Below are 23,257 nucleotides of genomic sequence, written 5' to 3'. Positions count from 1 at the left end.
GCATTACTGCAACCTGCACATGAGAGTGAGGTTTCAGGAGACCAATGATCTGCTCAAAAGGTCTCACCCCAGATAGCCCATTCCTATAACAGAAATAGTACAGAGCTAAAACGGGCTCCACTGTAGTCAAGAATAGCTTAGCAGTGGTAGAAGCAGACATCTCCTCCATGTACTTTGTAATAATGTCCTTGCAACTCTAAGCTACTCATCTCAAGACTTCTTTTTTCAAATAGCTGTGGCTTTTTTGTTATGTTTTGGTTTTTAATTCTGTAAGAAAGTCTGTTTTCCAAGATGCAACGATATTCAATCAAGTGGCTGAAAAAAAAATGAGCCTGGAACACCATAAATATTACCCTATTATCCTATTATCCTGACTGTGATTAAATCAGAATTATACAAGTACATTAAAATAATTTGTAGACTGCGGCATCCCTGGCAATAAGGATGGCTGTCAAACTGAAATCCAATGGAACTTCAACTGCACCTTAAACACTGTATCAGTGGCAGATACTTCAAGGTAATATTATTACTAGGTGTCTTATACTACAGTAATGTTTCAAGCTCTTTCACACAGATCTGTTCAGATAAAAGATGTAATGCTGGCATTACATTTGCCAAAACTGCCATTTGCAATTAAAAATTAAAACTGGCACTCTTTCTATGCAGGCAATTATCTAAACGCAGCTGGCAATCTGCCTTGTTTACAGCGCTGCTGTGTCATGACTACACTCCGTTTGGAAATTTACCACCTTTTTTTTTTTAAGGTTTAAACTTCTCAGCTGTATTTCCAACTTGAACTTTCCTGGTTTTAAAGATTTCTATCACAAACTCAAACAAAAAAAGTCCGAAACTATAATTTGCATATTTTGTATGGTAACTTCAGGCACTGACATAAAACGATTCCTAGTACATATTTTGGTGGTTGTTGCAACAATAATTTACATCCATCTAGGCCATAGGAAAACACCTGTAAGGACCCAGACAGCAAAATGTACCAAATAAATGCCCTCCAAGAAGAACATTTTGGGTGTAAGAGTTGATTTTCAGAGTAAAACAGGTATAATGGGAAGATCCTCTAAGTGGACAAAAATCCTTTTACTGAATAATATATGACATTAAGCATATTTCTACTACTTGCTATCTATAGTAATTGTCATCTTCTAAATCAATCTATCCACAAAGTATCTTATTAATCACACCGCCATGTTTTTGGCACCTTTTTACTTACAACAGCTGCTATTAAAGTAAGATTTGAGGGTTCCCCTACTGCTGGGAGAGGAGCACCCTTTATGCTGTCAAACAGCTTTTAGGGAAGAGTTGATTTTTTAGCCAAGATGCTGCAGCCGCTAGCTTGATGTCCGTGACTACCATGGACCAAATACAGTTACTTACAGCATATCAGTTAAATATTCTGATTCGTTTATGATGTATTTCCTATAGTCAGACATAACAATAAATTGTATTATATCCCCAATACAGTAATGCTTAACTTCCTTCCTCTGTAACTGATCACGTTTTCATCCATAAATATGATCCACTGTCACAACTCCTTGACAGATATTGTTGCATGTTTTGCTCAGCCATCGAAAAGGATTTTGAGTAGGGCCTTTCCCCCGAATATTACCAAAACCCATAAAAATGGAAGATTGCTAATGAACTGAGGAGCATGGCTAACCTCCAGGATACTGCAAGCAGCGCGGCCACGGGTCCCCTTGCACAGGTGTCCCGGGCAAGCCTCTTGAAGTTAAACCAGCACAAGCTTCACAGCGCGGTGACAGTACCGCTCTCCACTGAGCGATGGGACGGAACACACATTTCCGTCACGAGCTTTTTCAGGATGAGTGCGACAGGAACCGTCACTTGCTAAGATCAAAGCTCAGCAGCGGCAGGCACCGGCGGAAAAGCCGCCGGCGCGGCGGCCGCTCGCTGCGCCCTGCCAGCGGCAGGTGGCCGCACCTGAGGCGCAGCATCCCGCGGCGAGCACCCGCGTGGGAAGGCGCCGTCGCCCGCACTCCCTGCGAGGCGGGGACCAGGCGCGCCCGGAAAACACTCTGGAGGCAGAACCGAGCGCTGCGGCCCCGCGGCGGTAACTTTTCAAACCGCGCAGCGCTCGGTGTCCGCTCGGCAGGACAGGCGCCGCGGGTACCGCCGGCGCACCCACTGCGCCCCGCCGTCGCGGGGGGACCCGGCAGCCGCCGGCACCCCTCGCTCCGTCTAATCTCAGGCCGGCGTGTGGCATCAGCGGGAGCGCCGCGCAGCCTCCCGCCGCGCAAACCGGCTGCCTCGGGCGCCCGGGAGACCGGCGGGCATGTGCTCCCCGCCGTGCTCCCCGCCCGTTCTCTGCCGGGTGAACCGAGCTTTCCCCCCATCACCTCCCACCTAGGGCTGCGCGGGATTTCCCGCCGCCCGCGGAGAGCCGCGCCGCAGGTGGCAGCGGCTCCCGCGCCTCCTCTGACTCCTCCGGGCACTTTGGGCGCGACTCGCGGGGTATTCGTCCTCCCCGTGTCCCGGCACGGAGGGATGCCCGGGGACAGGAGGGGCAGGGGGGAGGTACGCGCTGCGCCGTGCGGCGGGGCGCTGCTCAGGACAGGTGGGGGCGGCAGCCCGTGGAACGAACGGGAGGGGTCGGGACAGGGCAGGACGCGACGGGACGGGAGGAGAGGGGAGCGGGTCGGTACTCACACGAAGGCGTGATAGACGAAGGCCCATCCGCGGGGCCGCTCCAGCACGTTGTACAGGTAGTTCTGCAGGCGGCGGTACTTGGCGTTCCTGCGGCAGCTCGGTCCGCTGCTGTAAGACAGCGGCTTCCCCAGCAGGCTCATGCGGGCGCCGTGCTTCCCGCGGCGGCCCTCCCGCAGCCCGGCGGGGGCGGCCGCGCCGCCGGTGCCCAGGAGCAGCAGGCCGTCGCCGCGGGCCGCTGAGCTCGTCAGCGCCCTGCCCCGGCCCGACTCCACATCCTTCATGCCAGCTGCCGCGCCGCTCTTCACCCAGAGCCCCGCGGAGCCGCCCTCCTCCCCGCCGCCGTGGTTGCGGGGCATGGCATCACCCCGGGCGCCGGAGCGGGCGCCGGGGCCGCGGCGGAGCAGGGCGCGGGCGGCGGCGGCCAGGCACCCCGCGGCAGCAGCCCGCAAGAGGCAGCGGGGGCCGAGGGTCTCCGGGCGGCGCCCGCGGGGCGCGGGGGCGCGGGCCACTTTGGGCGCCCGGCGCGGCGGGCCGGCCTGCGGCAGCTTCGCGGGGGCCCCGGCGAGGGAGCGGGCGCCCCCCCGGGCGCGCTCTCCTCCCGGGCGGCGGGGCCCCGCCGCCGGTCCCCGCAGCGCCGCCCGGCGTGGCTCCGCGGCCCGGGACGGGGAGGAGGGAGGGAGGGCAGCTCCTCGCGGCTCCGGCGGAGAGGCCGCGGCTCGGCGGTGCCCGCCGCCGCCCGCTCCCTCGCTGCCTCCCGCGTCGTTTGTCTCGGCCGGGCCGGGCAAGCTGTTGCTCTCGCTCCGAGCGGCGGAGAAAGTCGGCGAGGCGGGCGGGCCGGCGGGGGCAGGCGGGGGCCGCGCCGCCGGGAGCCTTCGCGTCCCGGGGCGCGGGCGGCAGAGACAGCGGCGGTGCCCGCGGTGAGGAGGGCGGCGAGCGGCTGGCGGGACGCGGCGCCCGCGTTCTACGCGCGCTCCCGGGAAATGTCCATGTAAGTCCGAGAAAGTAACAAAACTGCCGTAAGTCCCGGCGGCGGCGCGGGGCAGGATCGGCCGGCGGCGGGACCCCTCTGCGGGCAGGGAGCGCGGCCGGCCCGGGCGGGGCAGCGCAGACGAGCCGCCGGGTGTCCCCCCGAGGGGGCGGCGCGGCCCGGCACGCCGCTCCGGCGCTTCCGCCGTGTCCCGGCCTCGTGCGGCGGCGAGACAGCAGATCCCAGGGGCAGCGGCGGGCCTGCCCTTCCTGCGGGCTCCCCCACGGCCCCCGTCAGCTCCGGCCCCGGCGCGGTGCGGCCGGAGCGCAGCGGTGCCGCCGCTCGGTGCCCGCGCTGCGCCGAGACAGCGATGCTCCCCCTGCCGAGCGCGGCCCTTTTACGCCCCGCCGCATCAAGGTGAGCTTGCGGAAAAAAACACCACCCACCCCGGCACCCGCAGGCGCGGCCGCACCGCGCTGCCCGCCCGGCCGCCGCACCGCGCCCGCTCTGCCCGTGGGTTATCGCCCCTGCTCGGCGGGAGACCCCCGGCCATCCCCCAACACTCGCCCCGCACCCCGCGGCCGCCTGCTGCGGGCAGTCCCGCCCGTGCCGCTCGGGGGGCCGCAGCTCGGCGGCGCCGGCCGTCCCCCGGGGATGCCTGGGAGCCCCGAGCTGCCCGGGGACAGGACGAGCCACCCCCCGGCACTTCAGCACCCACTTCACGAGAAATAGCTGCATGCCACCGGTTTTGCAGCCTGAGCGCCACGATGTGCAAATGTGACACTAATTCCTGAAGTGTTAATGAAAAACAGTAAGGTGTATGCTAATGTTAAGCGAAATTCAATAGAAACATTCAGAAAATAATTTTCAGTTTGGTTTTTTTTCCCTTTGTGCTGGGTCGTTGGGGGCCAGGCTCTCAAGCTTTGATTAACACAGTCTTCAACTCCCAGAAAAGAACATACTGTAAGACTCATTTCAGGTTCTGGCAGTGAATATGAACTTGTGCCCCCACTAATGCAACATGAACACATCACCAGTACCAATTCATTGCTACAATGTGTCCAATGCCATTCAATCGGATGTCTTTAAATGACGAGTTTAAACTTCTTCCTGTCTTCACTGCACTTTCTCCTCCACGGCAGGCCAGTTCAGACAGGAACTTTCTAACATGTGAACCACAGTGGCCACTCAGACTCGTGATAAGGGATGGCAGAAACAGCACACATGTCAAAACAGATGTTAAGTAGTTGATACAACTATCCACAGAAATCCCATTAATATTTAAGCTTTCCAGTGGCACATATCTACTCTTCTTTCTTTGAATTGTAAATTGGGTTAGTTAATCCTTCATTTACTACTTGTTTGCATTTCCCTGGTTTGATATACGCAAGTGTTTATACTCTTCATTTTTCTCATCCCTATGTACTCGTTTACAGCTGAAGATGTACAGCATGCCTTTACCATTAGCCACTCCTCCAGAACCATGCTTAGATTTAAACTCTAGTGGCCTTAGTCACTTGATTTGAGGGCTGATACTCAAATTATGGAAAGCCAGACTTCAGCTGAGAGCAGATAGTCCAACCCACTGAGCCAGGCCTCTGTCCCAGGGCCACTAACCCTTGAGCTTTGTTTAATTGCTGGGGTGGGCAATGGCACAGCTCACAGCAGCACATGTGCATCACTGTTGATAGGACTGAGGCTTTAAACTGAGGTTTGGGTCAATAAACTATGAACATTACTGAGCTCCAGTTCCTGATGTACTTTTTGTGATCCATTAAGAAATATTGTTATAATTCTGTGCCCTCTAGTGGTGCTTAAAATCATCAATTAATTTAAATAATCATAAGGAAAACAGTCTGTGAGCACAAGTTGAGCCAGTATTGAAATGTAGCCATAGATTCCAGAAGAACTAGAAGCTAACAAAAGTAAAACACTTAGTGATGAATTATTTTATTTTTTACAGTGTGGGAACAAGTGTATTTTCCCATCTGTTATCTGTTATTAAATAAATCCTTCTAAAAGTATGTATTATGAGAAGACATTTATGGTAATTAATCTAATCCCTACTTGTTCATATGTCAGATAACCAAGGCATGATCTGCTGGTTGAATACAGAGACCAGGCAGCTGCCAGTCCTCTGGCAGGCAAAGGGGCTGTGCTGTGTAACAAAGCCAGTCCTCATCTAAGTATTTATTGCAAAATACAGGTCTGCATTTATAGGACAACAAAGTCCCCTGATATTTTGGCTTCAGACTATATAATACCTGCAGAGATGAGTCATGTGAAATTCTAGCATGTCCGCATGGTCCAAGGTCATCCTGGGTTCAGATGTCAGTAAGAGGATCTACTTGACGAAATCTCCAAGGCAAGAACATCCCAAGGAATCTTGGCTTCTCAAGGCTGCAGGTACAGTATATCACACCTGCAGAGGGACAAGGAAAATGGCATGTAAAGTGCAGCTTTAGAGTCACTGTTACTATGCTTTATGGCACATATCAACAACATATTCTTCTGGATTTTAGAAGAGAGGTTTCAAGATTGCATTGCATTTTCCAAATGTGTACATCCAAATGTGTTATATATCCTGACTTTTGGAAGGATCAGCTAATATGTATAAGCTTTTTTGATCAGGAACCAAATGTCACATATGTTTGGTATTTTCAGGGTTTTCTTTCCAGTGAGTTACTGTTGATATATTGTCTTACATCAGTGTTTCTGGTTTTATATTTTAATTAAAGAAAGGAAGCAATTTAAACAGAAGTGGTAGTCTCTTATTCCCTTTTTTTTTCTTTTTCTTTTTTTTTTTTTTTGCTGGAGCATGTACACTTCTTCTCTAACGCATCTATTAGGGCAGTTTTGGGGCTAGCTATACTAGAATTTTAAGCAAGCCTTCACAATGACTAAGTTTGCAAATAGGTAACAGGAATACTGAAATACACTTGGTTTAATTATGACAGAGGGTAGATACTAATAGAAGAAGAACTTTGTTGCAGGGTAAAAACAAAGAAGGAAAGGCAGACCAGCCATGTTGGAGGACACTGACCAGAGTTCAGGAGGCCCAGTTCACTGCTTTGCTCCATGTTGCCAGGACAGATAGGATCTGGAGCCTATCCACATCAAATCCAAAATACCTGAGCATGTAGTTGCCTCAAGTCACTGACAGATGCTTACTGAGCTGATGAAAACCAGCTGAGCACCTATATGGAGCTTTTAATATTTATATGGATTTGAAGAATCTCTCTTTGTGCCTGAATTACATATCTGTCACAGGGGGTGGTAGAAATTTTTTCACAGAGAGAGGGATTGTTAACATAAATTTATGAAACAGTGTAAGATGCTCAAAAGCAGGAAAAGAGGGAGCAGTAGAAATCACGTACACACTGTGGCTGTTTGAAGTAGAAAAGCAGCAAGAGTGCAAGCTGGAGGGCCTCCGTAACAGCACCTTGCAAAGGTCGGTTTACCGTGGTATCATGTTTTGAGTTCATTTGAGTTCCTTGTTAATAACCTTTTCCACGTTATATAATAGTGCAAGGTATCATGTATGCTCTAGTTTTGCATCTCTTTGTAAGATTTTTAGCTTTCTACCTAATTGTATGGAGGAGGGGATACTCATAGCTGTTGGTGACAAGTGTACAAGAGTCAGGAATAAGTTTTCAAAGCGCATAGCTGTTAGGAATAATTAATTTATTATGGTGACCTGTTGTGTAACCTATAATACATGGTATGCTCCTCCAGGAAAACCCAAATCAAGCATTACTATTGTATAATAAACCATGAGCAAAATGTCAGATGAGGTGAACAGCATGTTAGGATGCACATTTTACGCTGTCCAGTCAGCACATGGAACATGCTTGCAGCTGTAGTAGGGCTCTGATATTAATATTAAAAGTGTTGGAATGCATTGCACTAATATTTGAAGATATTGGGATATTCTCCTGCAAGCTTTTTCACATAAATTAAAGAAGCAAGACTGTCAGTAGCATGAGGCATTCATACACTGAACTTAGGAGAAAGGATGGATTTCTTTCTCAGCTTTCCCTTCTTCATGAGGTCTCTTAACCCTGAACTCAAGCGAGTACCTTCAAAAGAAATTTAGTTTGAGGTGTCATTTATGTGTTGATTTTGATGTTAAACTGCTATGAGGACTTTGAGGAAGACCTGCCTCCACAAAGACCTGTCCTGTGACCAGACTTTCATTCCAAGCAGTCCATCTCTGTGTTACTATCAGCACAGGCTAAATTAATTAGAAGACAAGACATGGGTGGCTCACTCACAGTACCTTTGCCTACTTGGCCACAGGTATGCTAGAAACACTTCTGCCTGGTAACTACACCTATAAAAACCAAGGCCAGTTCCCAAATTGTTAGTAATGGACCCTTCCTCTGCCAGAAGCACTTTGCTCCTTCCCAACTAGAGGAACAATTTGGCCTCCTCTCCTCACCTGGTCATGATCAATGGCAAAAATTCTCAGCCTTATTTCTGTGCTGACTGGTCTGTCTGGAAAAATGTTCATTTTGTTCCCTGATTTATAATATTTCTAATAATTCCAATGTTAATATTTCTAATATTAATCCCCAATAAGGGAATTAATTAATTAATTCAATTAATTCCTACTTAAATAAATAGCTAAACATCACTCTCCCTCCCTTCCTTCCTTCCTTCCTTCCTTCCTTCCTTCCTTCCTTCCTTCCTTCCTTCCTTCCTTCCTTCCTTCCTTCCTTCCTTCCTTCCTTCCTTCCTTCCTTCCTTCCTTCCTTCCTTCCTTCCTTCCTTCCTTCCTTCCTTCCTTCCTTCCTTCCTTCCTTCCTTCCTTCCTTCCTTCCTTCCTTCCTTCTTCCCAAACAAGCAGTCTAGTCACAAAACAAAGCCATAACTCTTGAAAGGTGCAAACCCTGCCACAGACCACTACCATTCTTCAATATAGAAAAACAAGTCATGTGACAATGAAAGAAAAAAAGAAAAGAAGAAAAAGAAAAGAAAAGAAAAGAAAAGAAAAGAAAAGAAAAGAAAAGAAAAGAAAAGAAAAGAAAAGAAAAGAAAAGAAAAGAAAAGAAAAGAAAAGAAAAGAAAAGAAAAGAAAAGGAGACAAAAAACCAGAGTGTATACCAAGAACTGCTGAACAGTTTACAGTCCCAAATTGGGAATATAATACAAATAGAATAGAATATGAATGGGAGTTTTTTCAGATAGAATGGTTTGTTTTCTCAGAATACATGGATTTTCAAAATAATACTCCCCGAAATACCTAGAAGTTCTGAAAAAAACATGCCAATCAAAAATGTCAGCGTTTATTGCAGATTTTATAACCTAACACTGTTTCTACATATGAAAATAGATCCTTGGGATATTGTCTTAAAAATTGCTTGTTTTCAAGCAGAAGAGTATAATTTGGTTAGCTTGCATGTCAGCAGTTCCTTCCAGCAGGCATGATAACAACCCACAGCAGACTTGAAAAAATCCTGCAAGGTCAGAATACAGATACTGAGAAATTTATCAAGAGGATTTTTTTCCCCCAGATTTCTAGTGCAGGAAAGTAAAGATCTTGTTGTTTGGACTTATTTCTGGTTTCTTTTGGTATGGAGAAAATATTTTGTGAAAGCTTCATTTGATCCATAGAGTTAGTAAAATCCTTTAAAACACAGTGATATCTCATCTTAGGCATCCAGGGATGTACCTGAAAAAAGCTGGTGGAAGATAAAATATCAAAACATATGAGGTTTTAATAAAATATCAAAACATATCAAAGCTCATCTCATTATGAGCTTTTCCTTTAAACTGCAGTGACTTTTGTTATTTACCAAACATGGACTTCTGGCCATCTCCTCTCTCTCCATGTCTGCACATCTCTTCCACTTGTACTATTGCAGCTCTGATTTTGGAAATTCCTATCCAACTGCGGCCTTATCTTTGAAGCATTGGCATTTTTGGACATCAATATTTTAGAATCACCTTATTTTTTTCTCTTCTGAAAATACACAGGAGCACCTCAGTCTTCACTTGATTCAACTGGAACATAATTTGCATTTATATTTTGCATTTGTTTTTTGTTTCCATTTGCATTTGTTGTTTGTTTCTATATACTAGCTAGTAGATGGTGGAGATGTGCTCACCTTTACTCTCCATGGTCCAAATAATTTTAATAAAAGTCTGTGCTGAGTAGCATGGAGATACCCAAGTGCTTCAGGTGCTCTTGCCTCAGAGTTCTTATACTTCAGAACTGCTGAACATCTCCTGGGCAGCACAGCCGTGTTGAGGCTGGAGGGGGTGCTCTGACCACTGACCACTGGGACAGGTTGGCTGCATCACTAATTTCATGTATGGGACACAAGAGGAGATGCTGTCTGTATGCTTTTGGAGAGTTTAAAAGGTTCTGTGTTTGGTGCCCTGGCTTCTCTGACCCTCCTGTGAAGATGCTGATACACTTCATGTATTATTGAGATGGTCTAGTCCTATCATAGGAGTCTGGTTTCTGCTCTTGAAATAGGACTTGAAATTTTAGGGGCTAAAGCACTGAGTCTACTGTCATCTAAAGTCTTTCTGAAGTTCTAAGAGGGACTTTATATTGTATAAAGATCATCAGTTGTTCATTTGCATACAAATGCTCTTGTGTCTGAAGTTTTATTTATAGCATAAATGTAGGACTCAAAACCAAATTATTGTAATTCATTGTAACTGAAGTAACATTCTTTCTAAATGACATTTAATCACTAACCTAATATATTCTGAAGGTGCATTTTGAAATAAAAAGATAATTTATTGCCTCTTTTCATAAAATTGTAAAGATATTTGGCCTTTTTGATGTGCTGGTTCAAATAATTTGACAGCATCTACAATCCTCAAAGAATTTGAATAAGATGTGCCCTCTGAGTCACTCAGGTGACATAACAAGAACTTACTCATAAGCTAGAGGCACCACAGAAAGCAGCAATAGATGAGAACTCTTGCAGCATGTGCTTCCATCAGTGTATCAGAGGACAGGCTGGAAACCTTCAGTAAGAATGGTATGTGTGAGACTCCTCCTTTCTACCACTGTGTTGCTGTTGAATTCAGTGGAATTCATTCCTGTCATGAGGTAAACCACAAAGAAATGGAGGCAAGAGTGTCTAAGGTCGATAGGGCCCTCAAGAGCTCTTGTTTGATGAGTAAAGACACTCAGTTGGAGCTGTTGGAGCCATGGCACTTCAGAATAGAATACCTTCTTTTGCTTCTACAGGCATGGTTAGGCACTTGCACATGTTCTTAAATCTAATCCTCGAACATGCACTTCAGAAGTTTTAATCAGGAGAAAGCTGAAAAACAAGAAAGGAAATGTTAAGAGGAATCTAGGTGATCTAGTGAGGCTGTAAGACAGGAACAACAGTGAGAGAATTTACAACAGATAATGAGGAATCATAAACACGGGGAATGAGATAGTTCAGAACAGGGTTTTTCCCCACAATGCTCAAAGGGATGATCTAACAGTATTACTAGAAAATGGTTGGAAGTAATTATTTCACTTCAAAGTGGAATAAAATTAAAGCTGTGGTATATCTAAATTTGTGTATCCGCATATATCATTGTCTGCAAGGAAACATAGGAGCCAAAATGGGTTCTAATATCCTTGTAGGACTGGGGAGAGGATGATAAAATGCTATAGACCAGACTTACTAGACAAGTATTTGCATGAAAAACAAGATGTACAAATATAGGTATAAGGAAACCTACAATATTTTACCATGAGGGTGATCAGACACTGGCACAGGTGCCCATATGGGTTGTGAAATCTCTGTCTTTGGAGTTTTTCAAAGCGTAGCAGGCCTCAAGGAACCTGACATACACTTGCATTGGGCAGGTTGAAGTAGATGACCTCTAGAAGTTCTTTCCAATCTAAAATATTCCATGAGTCTAGATGACCTTGGGCAATGAATACTTTATGACCTACCCTGTGAAATAAAAACCCATTGATAAGTTTGACCTGGTCAATACTCTAAGGACACGTAAGCATCTATCACTGCTGATACCCTGCCCCTGCTGCAAAATCACAAACCTTATGTGCAGGGGGCAGAGGGTTGAAAGGATAGCAGTGGTATCTGCCTTCCATGTAATAGCTCCTCCAATTGCCTCTCTAAAAAGGAGAGAGGAGCAGAGACAATGACAGGAGAATGAGCAGGGAGAGGCACCATAGCACAGTCCCATGTGAGCATAACCCTGAAGAACAGCACAAGACCAGGTGCCTGCCCTGTATCTCTACCATGGGTCCCAACTCCCTGCAGCCCACTGACTTCCCATTCCTTTCTCCAGCCCTCCCTGCCATAGCAAACATCCTTCCTTTTCTCTCCTTCTTTTCCTTGTGAGATGGTTTGAACTTGGCTGAAATTTTTGCAGCATGATTTTTAGTATCAAGATATTGTGGGTGATGATTTGTTGGAAACCTTATTATTGACAAATAAAAAGGAAGCATTTAATTTTATTTTTTAAATAAGGGACGAGTTATTTTAATTGCCCTACATAGTGGACCATTTAAAGGAAGCGTTGAGTGCTCCCAATTTGAATATCATGTTTTTGTTAACATTTCCCTGCTAGGGTGTTGAAATCTCTAGCCCTTTTTGCAAATCCTGATCAAACATTACCTCTGGTTAATAGGACATTCCCATTAAACCCATTTATGTTGTTTAATTTAAATAGGGGTCAAATCCTGACTCTATTTTGTTATTCTGCCTTAAGATTTTTATTCTGCAGGGAGGTTCATTGGTTCCAACTAATGAGAAGAATAAAACTACCAGCTCAAGTTGATGATACCATAAATGCTTGGAATGAAAATTAAACAATATTATTAGCAACTTTCAGCAGGGTTTAAAGTGTTGAAACTTAACCTTGTCATGTGGATCCCTACCACTTAACTTTAATGAGTAACCAGTAGCAGGAGAGTTTCCTATATCGTGTGTGCAGTAGCTGCTGAAGAGAGATATGACATATTATCTAGATTGGTTTATAGAAACAGCTATCCTATCACTGCCATAAAGAGGGAAACTAGAAATTTAAGCCATTATCTTCTAAAAGGTTCACTATAAAACTATGGTTCTAAAATTGCTTTTACAGTGTAAAGATCATGTACTGGAAGCAAAACTCTTACATACTTCAAAAAGAAATGATGGCCTAAGTGATAAACATGGGTGGTAAGTAAAACCAACAAGCTGCCTTTATAACTCAGTCATAAATGGTTATCATAATTATTCTATCTTCTTTATGTTAGATACTGATAGAAAAACTTGTTTTCATTTTTTTTCCCTTCTTCTTTAAAATGTTTCACACAGCATTTGGAGCAGAATGGAGAAATAGCTGAAAGCTTACAGATGAGTGTTTTGGAACATTTTGCAGAGCACACTGTCTGGGGCCACAAACACACGAATCAGTTGTAACCTAAAATATCTTATTGAAGTTGTTCTTTCCATTCACTATTGCTTTCCATATTTAAATCCATACAGATAAGGATACCTCTCCATTTCCAGAGTGAATCTGTACACTTGAGTAGCATAACAGCGGAGGCAGTTTCCTGCTGAAACAAATGGGCTTTGGAAAGTAATAAACATTTGCTCAACTGACAAGGAATTACCAACTCTATTTTCAAAAGAGGGGACCATTTGCAACACTGAGTACAATTTTGGAAGAGCGATGTTGCTTTAGACCCCTAGTAATCTTGATTAGGATCTTATTCCCTGTTACAAAACAAGCAGGTTTTCTTTCATTAATACGGTATGTGACAATATCTTTTGCACATTGCATTTGCTTGAGGAGCCTTATTAAAAGCATTTTGGGTTCATGCACCACATTAGTTAGTAGTAATAATTTCCACTGTGTAACCTTACCTTCTCTTGAATAATTATTTGCTGCCCACTGAAGCGGCACATTCTCTTCCTAAAGTACATCTTTGAAAGGAAACAATGTGCTTTTTAAAAGGCAAAGAAAAAGTACAGTAAAACACATTGTGGAGATGCTCCACAACCATGAAGACACTAAACATTTCATTTCACTTAAGACATCCCAACCGACTGCTTTAGAAAGACGGAGCTGCTAAACTGAGAAGCTATGGGGAAGGAAAAGAAAGAAAACCAGTGGCCCTAAATCTATCTGTATTTGACACCGTCTTTAGCACTGCGATGCTGCTGGGTGAACACTTGCAACCGAGTGCGGGGCCGAAAGCATCCTCCGCATCCTCCGCATCCTCCGCATCCTCCGCAGCGCCCGGCCCCGGTGGCGCCCGATCCGTCGGTCTCTGTTGCGGGGGCGGCCTCGGGGGCCCGGGGGGCTGCGGGGGCCGGACCGTCAGTAGCTCGGTGCCCTCAGCAGGTGGCAGTGGCGTCCCGCGGCCGCCCGGCTGCGCGGACCCCTCGGCTCCCGCCCGCGGGGCTCCGCGGGGCGCAGCGGCGGGTGCGCGGAGAGCGGGACACGTCCTGCTTCCCGCTCCCCCCCGCAGGCAGCCTGGGTATCGTAACAAACGTGAAGTGATTCCTCAAAGGAATTTCAAAGAAAAAAATCATGCAATCGCAAAAAAACCCAACCCAACCCAAACTAAAAAAACCCCACCCCAAAAAAAAACAACTTAGCACGAAAAACTCCACAACCCCCACAAAACAAATCAAAAGTATGGCTCCCTATCCATTCGGTCCTTTCACCATCATGTCTGTGAATGGATTTATGTGCAAATGATGGCAAAAACATCATTGGAAAAGGCAGGGGGTTTTGTTAATTTTGCTCGACATGAATTTAATGCTGCTGTGCTTAAACACTTCTGTGGCTACTTACACAATGATTTACCAACATTGCTAGTCTTCAGCTACTACCTGAAGGGAGAGGATATATAAAGAAGTATCCATGCAAAATGTATGCTGAAACAATTACATTCAATTACATTTCAGACAGGGAGTTCCTTATTTATTTAAAATTCAAAAATATTAATCATATGAATGTGTTGGGTTTATAAAAGCACAATGAAAGCTTTTATTTTCTATTTCTTTTTCACGTATTTCATATGGTTCTGCAATACCATTTTGTATGGTATCTTATGTGTTCTAAAGTAGTCTTAAGTTTAACCTCTTTTATCTTTCCTTTCCTTTCCTTTCCTTTCCTTTCCTTTCCTTTCCTTTCCTTTCCTTTCCTTTCCTTTCCTTTCCTTTCCTTTCCTTTCCTTTCCTTTCCTTTCCTTTCCTTTCCTTTCCTTTCCTTTCCTTTCCTTTCCTTTCCTTTCCTTTCCTTTCCTTTCCTTTCCTTTCCTTTCCTTTCCTTTCCTTTCCTTTCCTTTCCTTTCCTTTCCTTCTTTTTTTTTTTCTTCTGCTTTTCCTTTTTCCTTTTTCCTTTTTCCTTTTTCCTTTTTCCTTTTTCCTTTTTCCTTTTCCCTTTTTTTTAATAACTACCACTAATGATTACATATTAAAAGGATTAGGGTTTGCAGGAACAATTGCTGAATGGAGTTTATTTAAGTAGTACTCATCTAAGTAAGGGTAGTTGAGATGCTTATCCAGATTCTGCTCCCCACGGTGTCTGTGCTAGATTCAGTGGAATGACATCAGTAATGAATACCACTCATTATTTTTTGTTATTTTAAGGCGTTTGCTAACACATATGGTTCTCTAGTTAGGAGACAATAAGGCACGAGTAATGGAGTGTTGATTTTTGTAGGTTATATTTATTTGCTAACACCTGTTTATGAATTATGAAAATACCTATTTTTGTCTATTTGGCTCATTTGCATATACTGTCTGACAGTTTTCTGCTTATTTTCAGAAGTATCCTCTACTGAAAACTGTGGCCTTTTTGGGCACTCATCTGCTGGCTGGTAAATGATTCCAAGTGAGACACCATTTAAAAAAAAAAAAAGTAGTCTTGTGATTTGGGGCCTAAGGCAACTAGGAAATCATACATATTTTATGGGGGAAAGAACAAATTTTCTTTATTGACAAGCACTTCAGGAGCTCATCTCTGGAATCCACAGAGGCATATTGATTGACAGTTACTCTTCACCTGTCCACTGATGATGATTCATTTCAAGACAGAAGAGGAAGTAAGCAGGAAGCAGAGGAAGGAAGGAGGCACAGTTTGGGGAGTTCTGTGTATCCCTCCGAGGTTCTGTGCATTCCATCAGAGAGGAACTGCTCACGGTTTCCATGGCTGCACTGCTCTGTTTGCCTCCTGCAGCATTCAATAACACCTAACTTTTGTGTATTCTAATTGCTTCCCACTGGAGAATATTTCCAGGCTTTTGCTTTTTTTTAAGGTCAGGTTCTATCCCTGGGTTTAAGTCTTCTAAATCTGATTACTGCAATGCTTTTTCATTAAAATGCATGATCTGATGAAAGAGGCTGGTACAAAGGCAGCAGAGTAGCAGAAGTCTGACTGGTGTTAGGCTGTGGAAATGCAAATTCCCACACATTTTCTGTGTTACACTTTCCAGCTGTCAAACCATTGCACTAGATCAGATGTTTGCAATTACTTAAAATGAAGTCTGCAGCTTAAAGATTTCTTGAATAACATGAAACTGCAGGTAAACAAACCTAAATCATGAATTTAATATTTACATGCACTCCTTCTGCCAGAATAATATAAGGAAGACTAAGCATTTATATTTATTGTTACTTTAAATGCAGCCTTACTCTACAAACTTTTACCACTAGCACATATGAAATACGTTCCTCCAAGATTTTGTCTTTCAATTGTCTGTGTAAATGTGGGTATCTATATTACTTCCTCCAATCATCAGAATCTGCTTCTGCTTTGGGAATAATATTTTAAAAAAGAGAGAAGGTCTGGAAGACTTTGTCTCCCTAAGGATCATGGGTTTTGTGATTCCTAATATGATTATTTCAGGGTCTTGTCACAGAGCTCTGACAAAATGCTTAATAACAGACTGATTTTTTTTACACATAAAATAAATATTCCCATATCACTCCTATGATTGCTACAACTTGTAGCTCTACTACACTGCTACACCTTTAAATTTGTTTCATTAATGATTTAAATTCTGAAAAGTTCTAAGACTATTTACAAGTGGTGCAATGGCATTGAATAGCAATTGTGAGGTTTGTTTGGATTTTTTTTCTAATTTAAATAGAGAATTTCATGGCATTTGTTGATCCCTAAGTTGTCCTTCTTTTCTGCAGAAAAAAAGACCCAAACCTTCCTTTTCCTACCCCTAACTTTGCTCAGGTATTCAGAGGGCACTAACTCTTTCCAAGGAGACAGAAAGGCAAAGATACCTACAGGAGATATCTGGAAAGGAGCTTAACCATGAGCATCCCACCACATTCCCTCATCTTCAGTAGTCGTGTTACTAAATTTGTGTTCAGCATCTGCCATGCTGCCATTTAGCACATTTCTGTCCATTTTGTTCCAGACAGCTTTGTCTGAGTAAAGTTGAGATTTGATACTAGCTTCAGACATTTTGTTCCCTCTCAGAGAATGCAGAATGGGGCTTGACTAAGCATTTTTTCTATGACACGAGAATATCGGGTTTGTGGCAAGATCACTAGAGGGATTTGCCTGGAGGAAACCTTTCTCTGCAGGATTTTTAAGAACAATTTAAGATGGAGGGTTTAAAAAATAGACAAGGGAAAAGTTAATACTAATATTAAATAATTTTTCTAGAGGAGCTGTGAGCTTTCTGCATTTTTTATCAGAAGATCATTTGTCTGAGCTAGTAATTCAGCATGCTGAGGAGTAGAATATTCAGGATTTTTGTTTCAACTTTGTTGAAAACTCTGCATTTGAAGTACTCTAGTTGACTGCTCAGTTGGAAGTTATACAGGCAATATGGTGCGTTGCAGGAGAGAACCCAAAAATGCACAGCTCCCGTTTTCTAAGCTAGTGGGGAACAGGACCTAAAAGAAACTCAGATATTGGCTAGAATTGTGTTAGGGTCTCAACTTTAAAGTACTTGTATGGAATGAGTTAAGAGTGAGAATTAATTGAGGGTTTAGAAAAAGGTAAGATCTTATGAGAAAGCATCAAAATTAAGATTTTTGTTTTCTTTTGTTTTCTATATCTCTCATTTTCCCAAATGTAAAATTGGAGTAATAATTTGTTATTTAAGATGATGTTAAATGAGACTCCCATCAATTTCTGGCAGTTTGTCGCTATCATCCTTGAGGTGATTTAACAGCCTATGATTATACACATATACTCTTCCTTTCCATTCCGAAACAACAGTTTGCTTGTCTCTTCAGTGATCTACCACAGATGGAGAGGACTGTTCTCACAGCCAGAATAATTCTGAAGAGGCTGTTAGTTAGTGAGATGTTTTTTATATTTGTCATTGTGTAATATACATCTATTTTAATACATGACTGAGAGTAAAAAAAAAATTATTACCAAAGCAAATCAATTAAATGTTGTTCTTATAACAAATATGCACCTCTAGCAGAACATTTTGTATTATGTTGGTATATTGCTCTACAGTACTAAAAAACATCTGTTATTAAACACAACCAGTCAAAATCTGACTCAGTCACCCTGGAGATAATTTTAAAATGCCTTAAAATTTTTAATTATGTATCAGTTGAGCACCAATTAAAAAAAACTCAACAAAAACCAGCCCTGAGTTTGACTTGTTGACTAGTTCAATATAATATCTGAAAGACTGCAAACACCTTGTCGAACAAACCAGGGTTCTTCTACCACTTTGCTCTTTGTCCCTTTTCTTATCACTCACATGGCACAATGGCTTAAGCTGCCTGGCTTGAGCTGTAAGAGGCACGGGAATTGCCAGATGCACTATTTGGGGAGGTAGGATAGAATCCCCAAGTAAATTTCTAAGGGACTCTGAAGGGATGCAGTAGATTGTGCCTCTGACCCAGTGTCAGGCTCGTGGATTTTGGTGAGCTGACCCTCTTAGTTTACTGTGCCACAGATGCTCAAACACTTCCTTCTGCTTTGGGCCACTTCAAGTTACATATTAAATACCTTTTCCTGTGAACAAGAAGGGAATATGAACTTTCAGCTTGTCAGTAGGAACTATTGTGTGTGCAGCACTTCTGACCATTTTACCAGCTGGGAATATGGACCTGAGGACTTGTTTCTGGCCATAGATCATTGGCAGATTACTGGCACACAAGGCTGTTATTATTAGCATTGTGGAGAAATTACTGAGCAATTGCTTTTGTTCCAAACCACAAACCACACAGTATGGATAGTGTAACATAAAGCATATAGTGCCTATGCCTTAAAATATCTATTTTCTGTGTTTATTTTTCCAGAGTCTTGGTATTCTTTATTAAATCTGTAGTTACATTTATGAGAGACAGGTGAATTTAGAGTTTTCTGGGTGCAGATCTGCCAATCCAGTGGAGTGCTTCATCATTTCCTCCCTGGAGATCTACTTCTAAATGCAGTCTGTGTAACTGTACTGTAGTTTGTTTGTATTTCTCTGGTAGAACTGCATAATATTAAAAATCAACATGGAATGAGTTGTACACAGACATGGTTTGTAGCCTCTCCCCACATTTGCTCCAGTAAAGACTGGATGTCAAACTACCAAGTATCAGAATTCAACTACACAACTACAGTTACAACATGTAGGAAATCTTTCCAATACCTGAGTGCTATTATTTATAATATAGCAGGACTACTATAAACAGCAAGTTTTGTACAAGTTTCTAATGGGTTCTCCTGATAGTTTTCAATGCAAACTTCTTCTAAAGTAGAATTTATTTCTACCATTAAAATTTAAAAAACCTAACCCAACTCAACAACCTCCCCACCAAAAGCCAAACAAACATACCCAACAAAAATACAAGGAAAAAGGTAGGCATTTTGCTTACTATGTAGTTTTTATTATTTTTTATAAATGTTGCTTAAATTATTGGTAAAAGAGCTTATATGCATGTGTTAGTATATATAAATACTGTCACAACTTTTTTTACTTAGCTAGTTTATTGGGTAAAATAGAAAAGGTAAATAAATTTGCCATATACTTTAAAATAAGCAGAAACCAAGGAAAACATAGAGATTATCTCAATTTATTTATATGGTTGGGTTTATATAATACATTTTAAATAGTTTTGGTTTTCCTACTGGAAGGCTGATACTCAGCCTGAGGATATCCTATTCTGAGGACAAAACCAAGAAGAATCACATTATAAACTAGCACTGTACCAGCCCTGATTTATCCCACCTCTCAGTTCTTCCAGATTTTCAACAAGTCCTGTGTATCTGATTGATCTCTGAAGACAGAAGGGCACAGAGGTTTGCACAGCCACAGTTTGCTTTTGGAAACCCTGCAGTAGGTTCTGACATGCTCAGCACATTGGCAGCTTCCATTTTTCCTGACCAGGAGCTTCATTTGGGCATGCAGACTTGCCTGAGCCATTCCCTTTCTTGTAAGAAATGTCCTACTGGTAGTGTTGTCTGTCATCTGTTACTTCCAGAAGCCCTGCCAGTTATCCTGCCTGGGCATGTCATCCCCTCCCCTTGCCACTGCTCTGTGAATGTGAACAGCTGCCACAGCAAGAGGGACACCATGGGCTGTCAGTGTTCTAACAGCTGAAGAGTGTCCAAGTTTGCTTCTCATTTTTAATGCTGCACACAAGACTACCCATTTCTGGCAGTAGATGTAGGTCTAGGAGGGTGAAACCACAACATCAAGCAGAGCATTGACACCCTCTTTGTGTCTATTGTTGGCCATGGTCTGTGTTGACCTGTGCTGACTCAGAAGTGCTTCTACAGAAGCACCCCTGAAAAGCTTTGGGATGAGGACATCAAGTACATTCCTCAACTGAAGCAATCATGATGGTAAGAAACTTTAAATTGTGCTTAGAGCTGCTCTACCACCAACTCTGTCTTATTGCTGTCATATAGGAGAGGCAAGGTAGCAGGTCATGCCAGCAATTGATTAGGAAGCTTTTCATCTTCCTTCCTTCTGGCTGGCATCAGACCTTTTCTGAGTAGTAATGGGTGCATGCAATCAGTTGAAGCCAATTGAAAAACAAGGTCAGACTTGGTGACAGTTTGGACCATAACTTATCATTACTGTGGCCAAGGAGTCAGGGGCTCTGGATCTCTTTGGGAAGTCTGGACCCTGACAAATCCACTGTGGCACCTCTGAAAAACATAGTCTCACCTTCCCAAAGCCTAAGATCTTTGTTTATTTTGCCTCCATTTTTAGAATAACATCCCCAAATTTCACCTATTTCTGCTTCCCTTTCTCTGCTGATGGCAGTGTAACTTGGCAGAGAACCATGGGCAACCACTCTGAGACAGCTAAGACTCATTTTGCACAAGCCAATGACCACTGCATGGTTTGCAGAAAAATTTGAAAGGTAAAAGCAAACTTTTCTCAGGCTTCAAAGGGTTAATTTTCTCCAGAAGAGCATCTCCATCTCCTTGGCAGAATGGATAAGAGTCGTCTGAAGAAAATACTCAGACAATGTGTCGTTCTTTTGTTTCAGTTCTACTCATCAAGAATTGCTAAATGGAACCACCAGAGAGAAATGTCTCTGAATTTCAAGCTGACACCCAAAAGCTGCTTGTCTTAAAGCTCCTGTGTCTGTTCACATTTCCAGGGTAGACATCAGAGAGTTATTAGAGGCCATTTCATCTGTAACTCTGGTAACATGTCCGCTCCATGACTTAAGGCAAAGCTAGAACTATAAGGAGAATGAATAAACTGCAGAATTTTTTAAGGAAATTTTGATCCTAGTTCTGGAAAACTTGAATATTAATGTGTTCAGCATAAAGAAAAAAACATAGTTTCAGATGGATCAATTCTTTCCAATTTAGATTTTTCACACATCTCACATATATCTATATGAAACACAAAAACCGAAGTAAAAAGCCATTGTCATAAAAAAAAAACCAACAAACCCATAAGACTTTTATTCAAAGATGTAAAAAAGAGTTATTTTGACATTTTCAGAGTCTTCCAACCTGTTTTTTTCTCACATAAATGAAATATGAGTGAAAAAGACAAGACTTCACAAAACATTTGAAGAGAATTGTACTATTTTAATAAAAACATATTCTGCTAGTGGTTTGATTATCAACTGTAATCAGAATAGAAGGGTTTGTTTTTGTTGAAATAAAATTTAAAAAGGAAACTCTTAGGTAATTACAATATACAGCAGCACTCAGTTAACTGGCAGAGAATCTATAATGACATCTATTTCAGAATTCATTTCTCAAACAGCCATTTATGTTATCCATCAGTCACTGATTTCCCACATACAAAAGGTAAATTTTTGTGATACTCTTCAGCTCTGGAAGATAACAAAAAATACCTGAATTTTGAAATAAATATTTTTAATAAAGAAAATTTTCTTCTGCTGAGATTAGATACTTCACTGTGCTTTTTAAAAAAATTTTAGTTGATTTTACTGGAATTTTGCATTTTTTTTTATAGCAGCATGTGTAGCTATATATTCCACAGAATTATTCTACAGAATTTGATGGAACTAGGGCAGTTGCCTGCATATTTGAAGAGCAGGGATTTTACTAAATGAAGGATGTCAATGCAGTTGCTCTTACAGGTAATTACGCTTCATGAACACTGGATTCTAATTAGAGAAGAACAAGTCCCTGGCAATAGCTACCTCCTTATACAGTGAATTAAAAAGACAACTAATTGGCAAATGTGGTGTGATACTCTATTAAGTACATAATCTTCTTTATCTTTTTAGCCCTGTTATCATACCCAATTTGCAAATTTGATTTAGAAATATAAAGGACATGAAGATCATTGGACCCATCTGCCCAGTTCTGGAAAACTTGTTTATTGTGGAAGTAAAGAACCAAAAAATAAACCTGTTTTTCCATGCCATGAAACACCTTGAATATACGACACCTCACTGATGTAACTTACAGAAGTGTAATGTGTAAACAGCAGATTAGAATACTGTAATTAGGGGTTTTCATTGCATCAAAACATATCTTAATGATTAGTCTTATTATGCAGCCTTTTTTACATATATTAACTTTCAATTAAAGACAAAATTATAAAATACATCAGTTCTCCATATTCAAATTCTAGAAACAATAGTTAATAAGGACAGACAGATATTAATATCATATTAATGTAACTTCTCACAGTAAAAATGTTCTTCACATTGAACCCTAGTTTATTCCATACAAGTAAACAAATGAAAAATAGGTTCAACACTGAACAAAATGCTTCTGGGAAAAATACAGTAATCTATTGAAAGGTTAATAAAAAGTAGAAAGACATTTAAACTTTTTTTTTTTACTATTCCAGTGGGGTTTTAATGGGTATTAAAGGGCATAGAAGAAATATCAGCATTGTTTCTTCTACATCATAAGTGATCTTTCATGACTATTGAATAAAAAAACATGTTCACTGTCACATAGGTGTGATATCCAAATAAGACTAATCTACAAGTAGAAGAACACTCCCTTAAAAATGTTGTGGGATCATCTCCAAGTTAGGCCTAAATATAAAAAACTATGTCTAATTTCTCTACATGAAAATACAAGATATAGAATAGCAAATGAAGTGAAGGAAACACAGTAATTTGTTTCTTAGGCTTCCCAGTTAATCTTCTTGCACATAAATATTAATTTCCAGTATTTTCTCATACTTCACTAAACTTTATTTTCTGCAGCAATAATGGTAACCTTTGTTGTGTCAGG

General features: G+C 42.4%; 1 protein-coding gene and 1 long non-coding RNA gene across 4 annotated transcripts in view; one reads left to right on the top strand and one right to left on the bottom strand.

Moving 5' to 3' along the window:
• KCNQ5 (potassium voltage-gated channel subfamily Q member 5) overlaps positions 1 to 4,023 on the bottom strand; it is a 282,208-nt gene extending 278,185 nt beyond the window's left edge. For 2 of the 3 annotated variants that reach the window (XM_064412417.1, XM_064412415.1), the window contains exon 1: positions 2,683 to 4,023. In XM_064412417.1, the coding sequence (XP_064268487.1) occupies positions 2,683 to 3,038 (356 nt within the window). In that variant the 5' untranslated portion in view covers positions 3,039 to 4,023. The remainder of the gene's footprint in view (positions 1 to 2,682) is intronic. The other variant, XM_064412416.1, reaches the window with a different exon arrangement.
• On the top strand, positions 3,890 to 21,882 carry LOC135296274 (uncharacterized). Its single transcript, XR_010358337.1, has 6 exons — positions 3,890 to 6,055; positions 12,728 to 12,804; positions 15,410 to 16,166; positions 19,798 to 19,995; positions 20,835 to 20,934; positions 21,064 to 21,882. It is a non-coding gene; the product is annotated as an uncharacterized LOC135296274 (long non-coding RNA).
• The last annotated feature ends 1,375 nt before the right edge of the window (positions 21,883 to 23,257 follow it).

This window comes from Passer domesticus, chromosome 3, assembly GCF_036417665.1.
Source record: "Passer domesticus isolate bPasDom1 chromosome 3, bPasDom1.hap1, whole genome shotgun sequence".
In the NCBI taxonomy this organism is placed as follows: Eukaryota; Metazoa; Chordata; class Aves; order Passeriformes; family Passeridae; genus Passer; species Passer domesticus.
The sequence above is the reverse complement of the archived record's forward strand: the minus strand, read 5'-3'. Positions and strand labels throughout refer to the sequence as shown.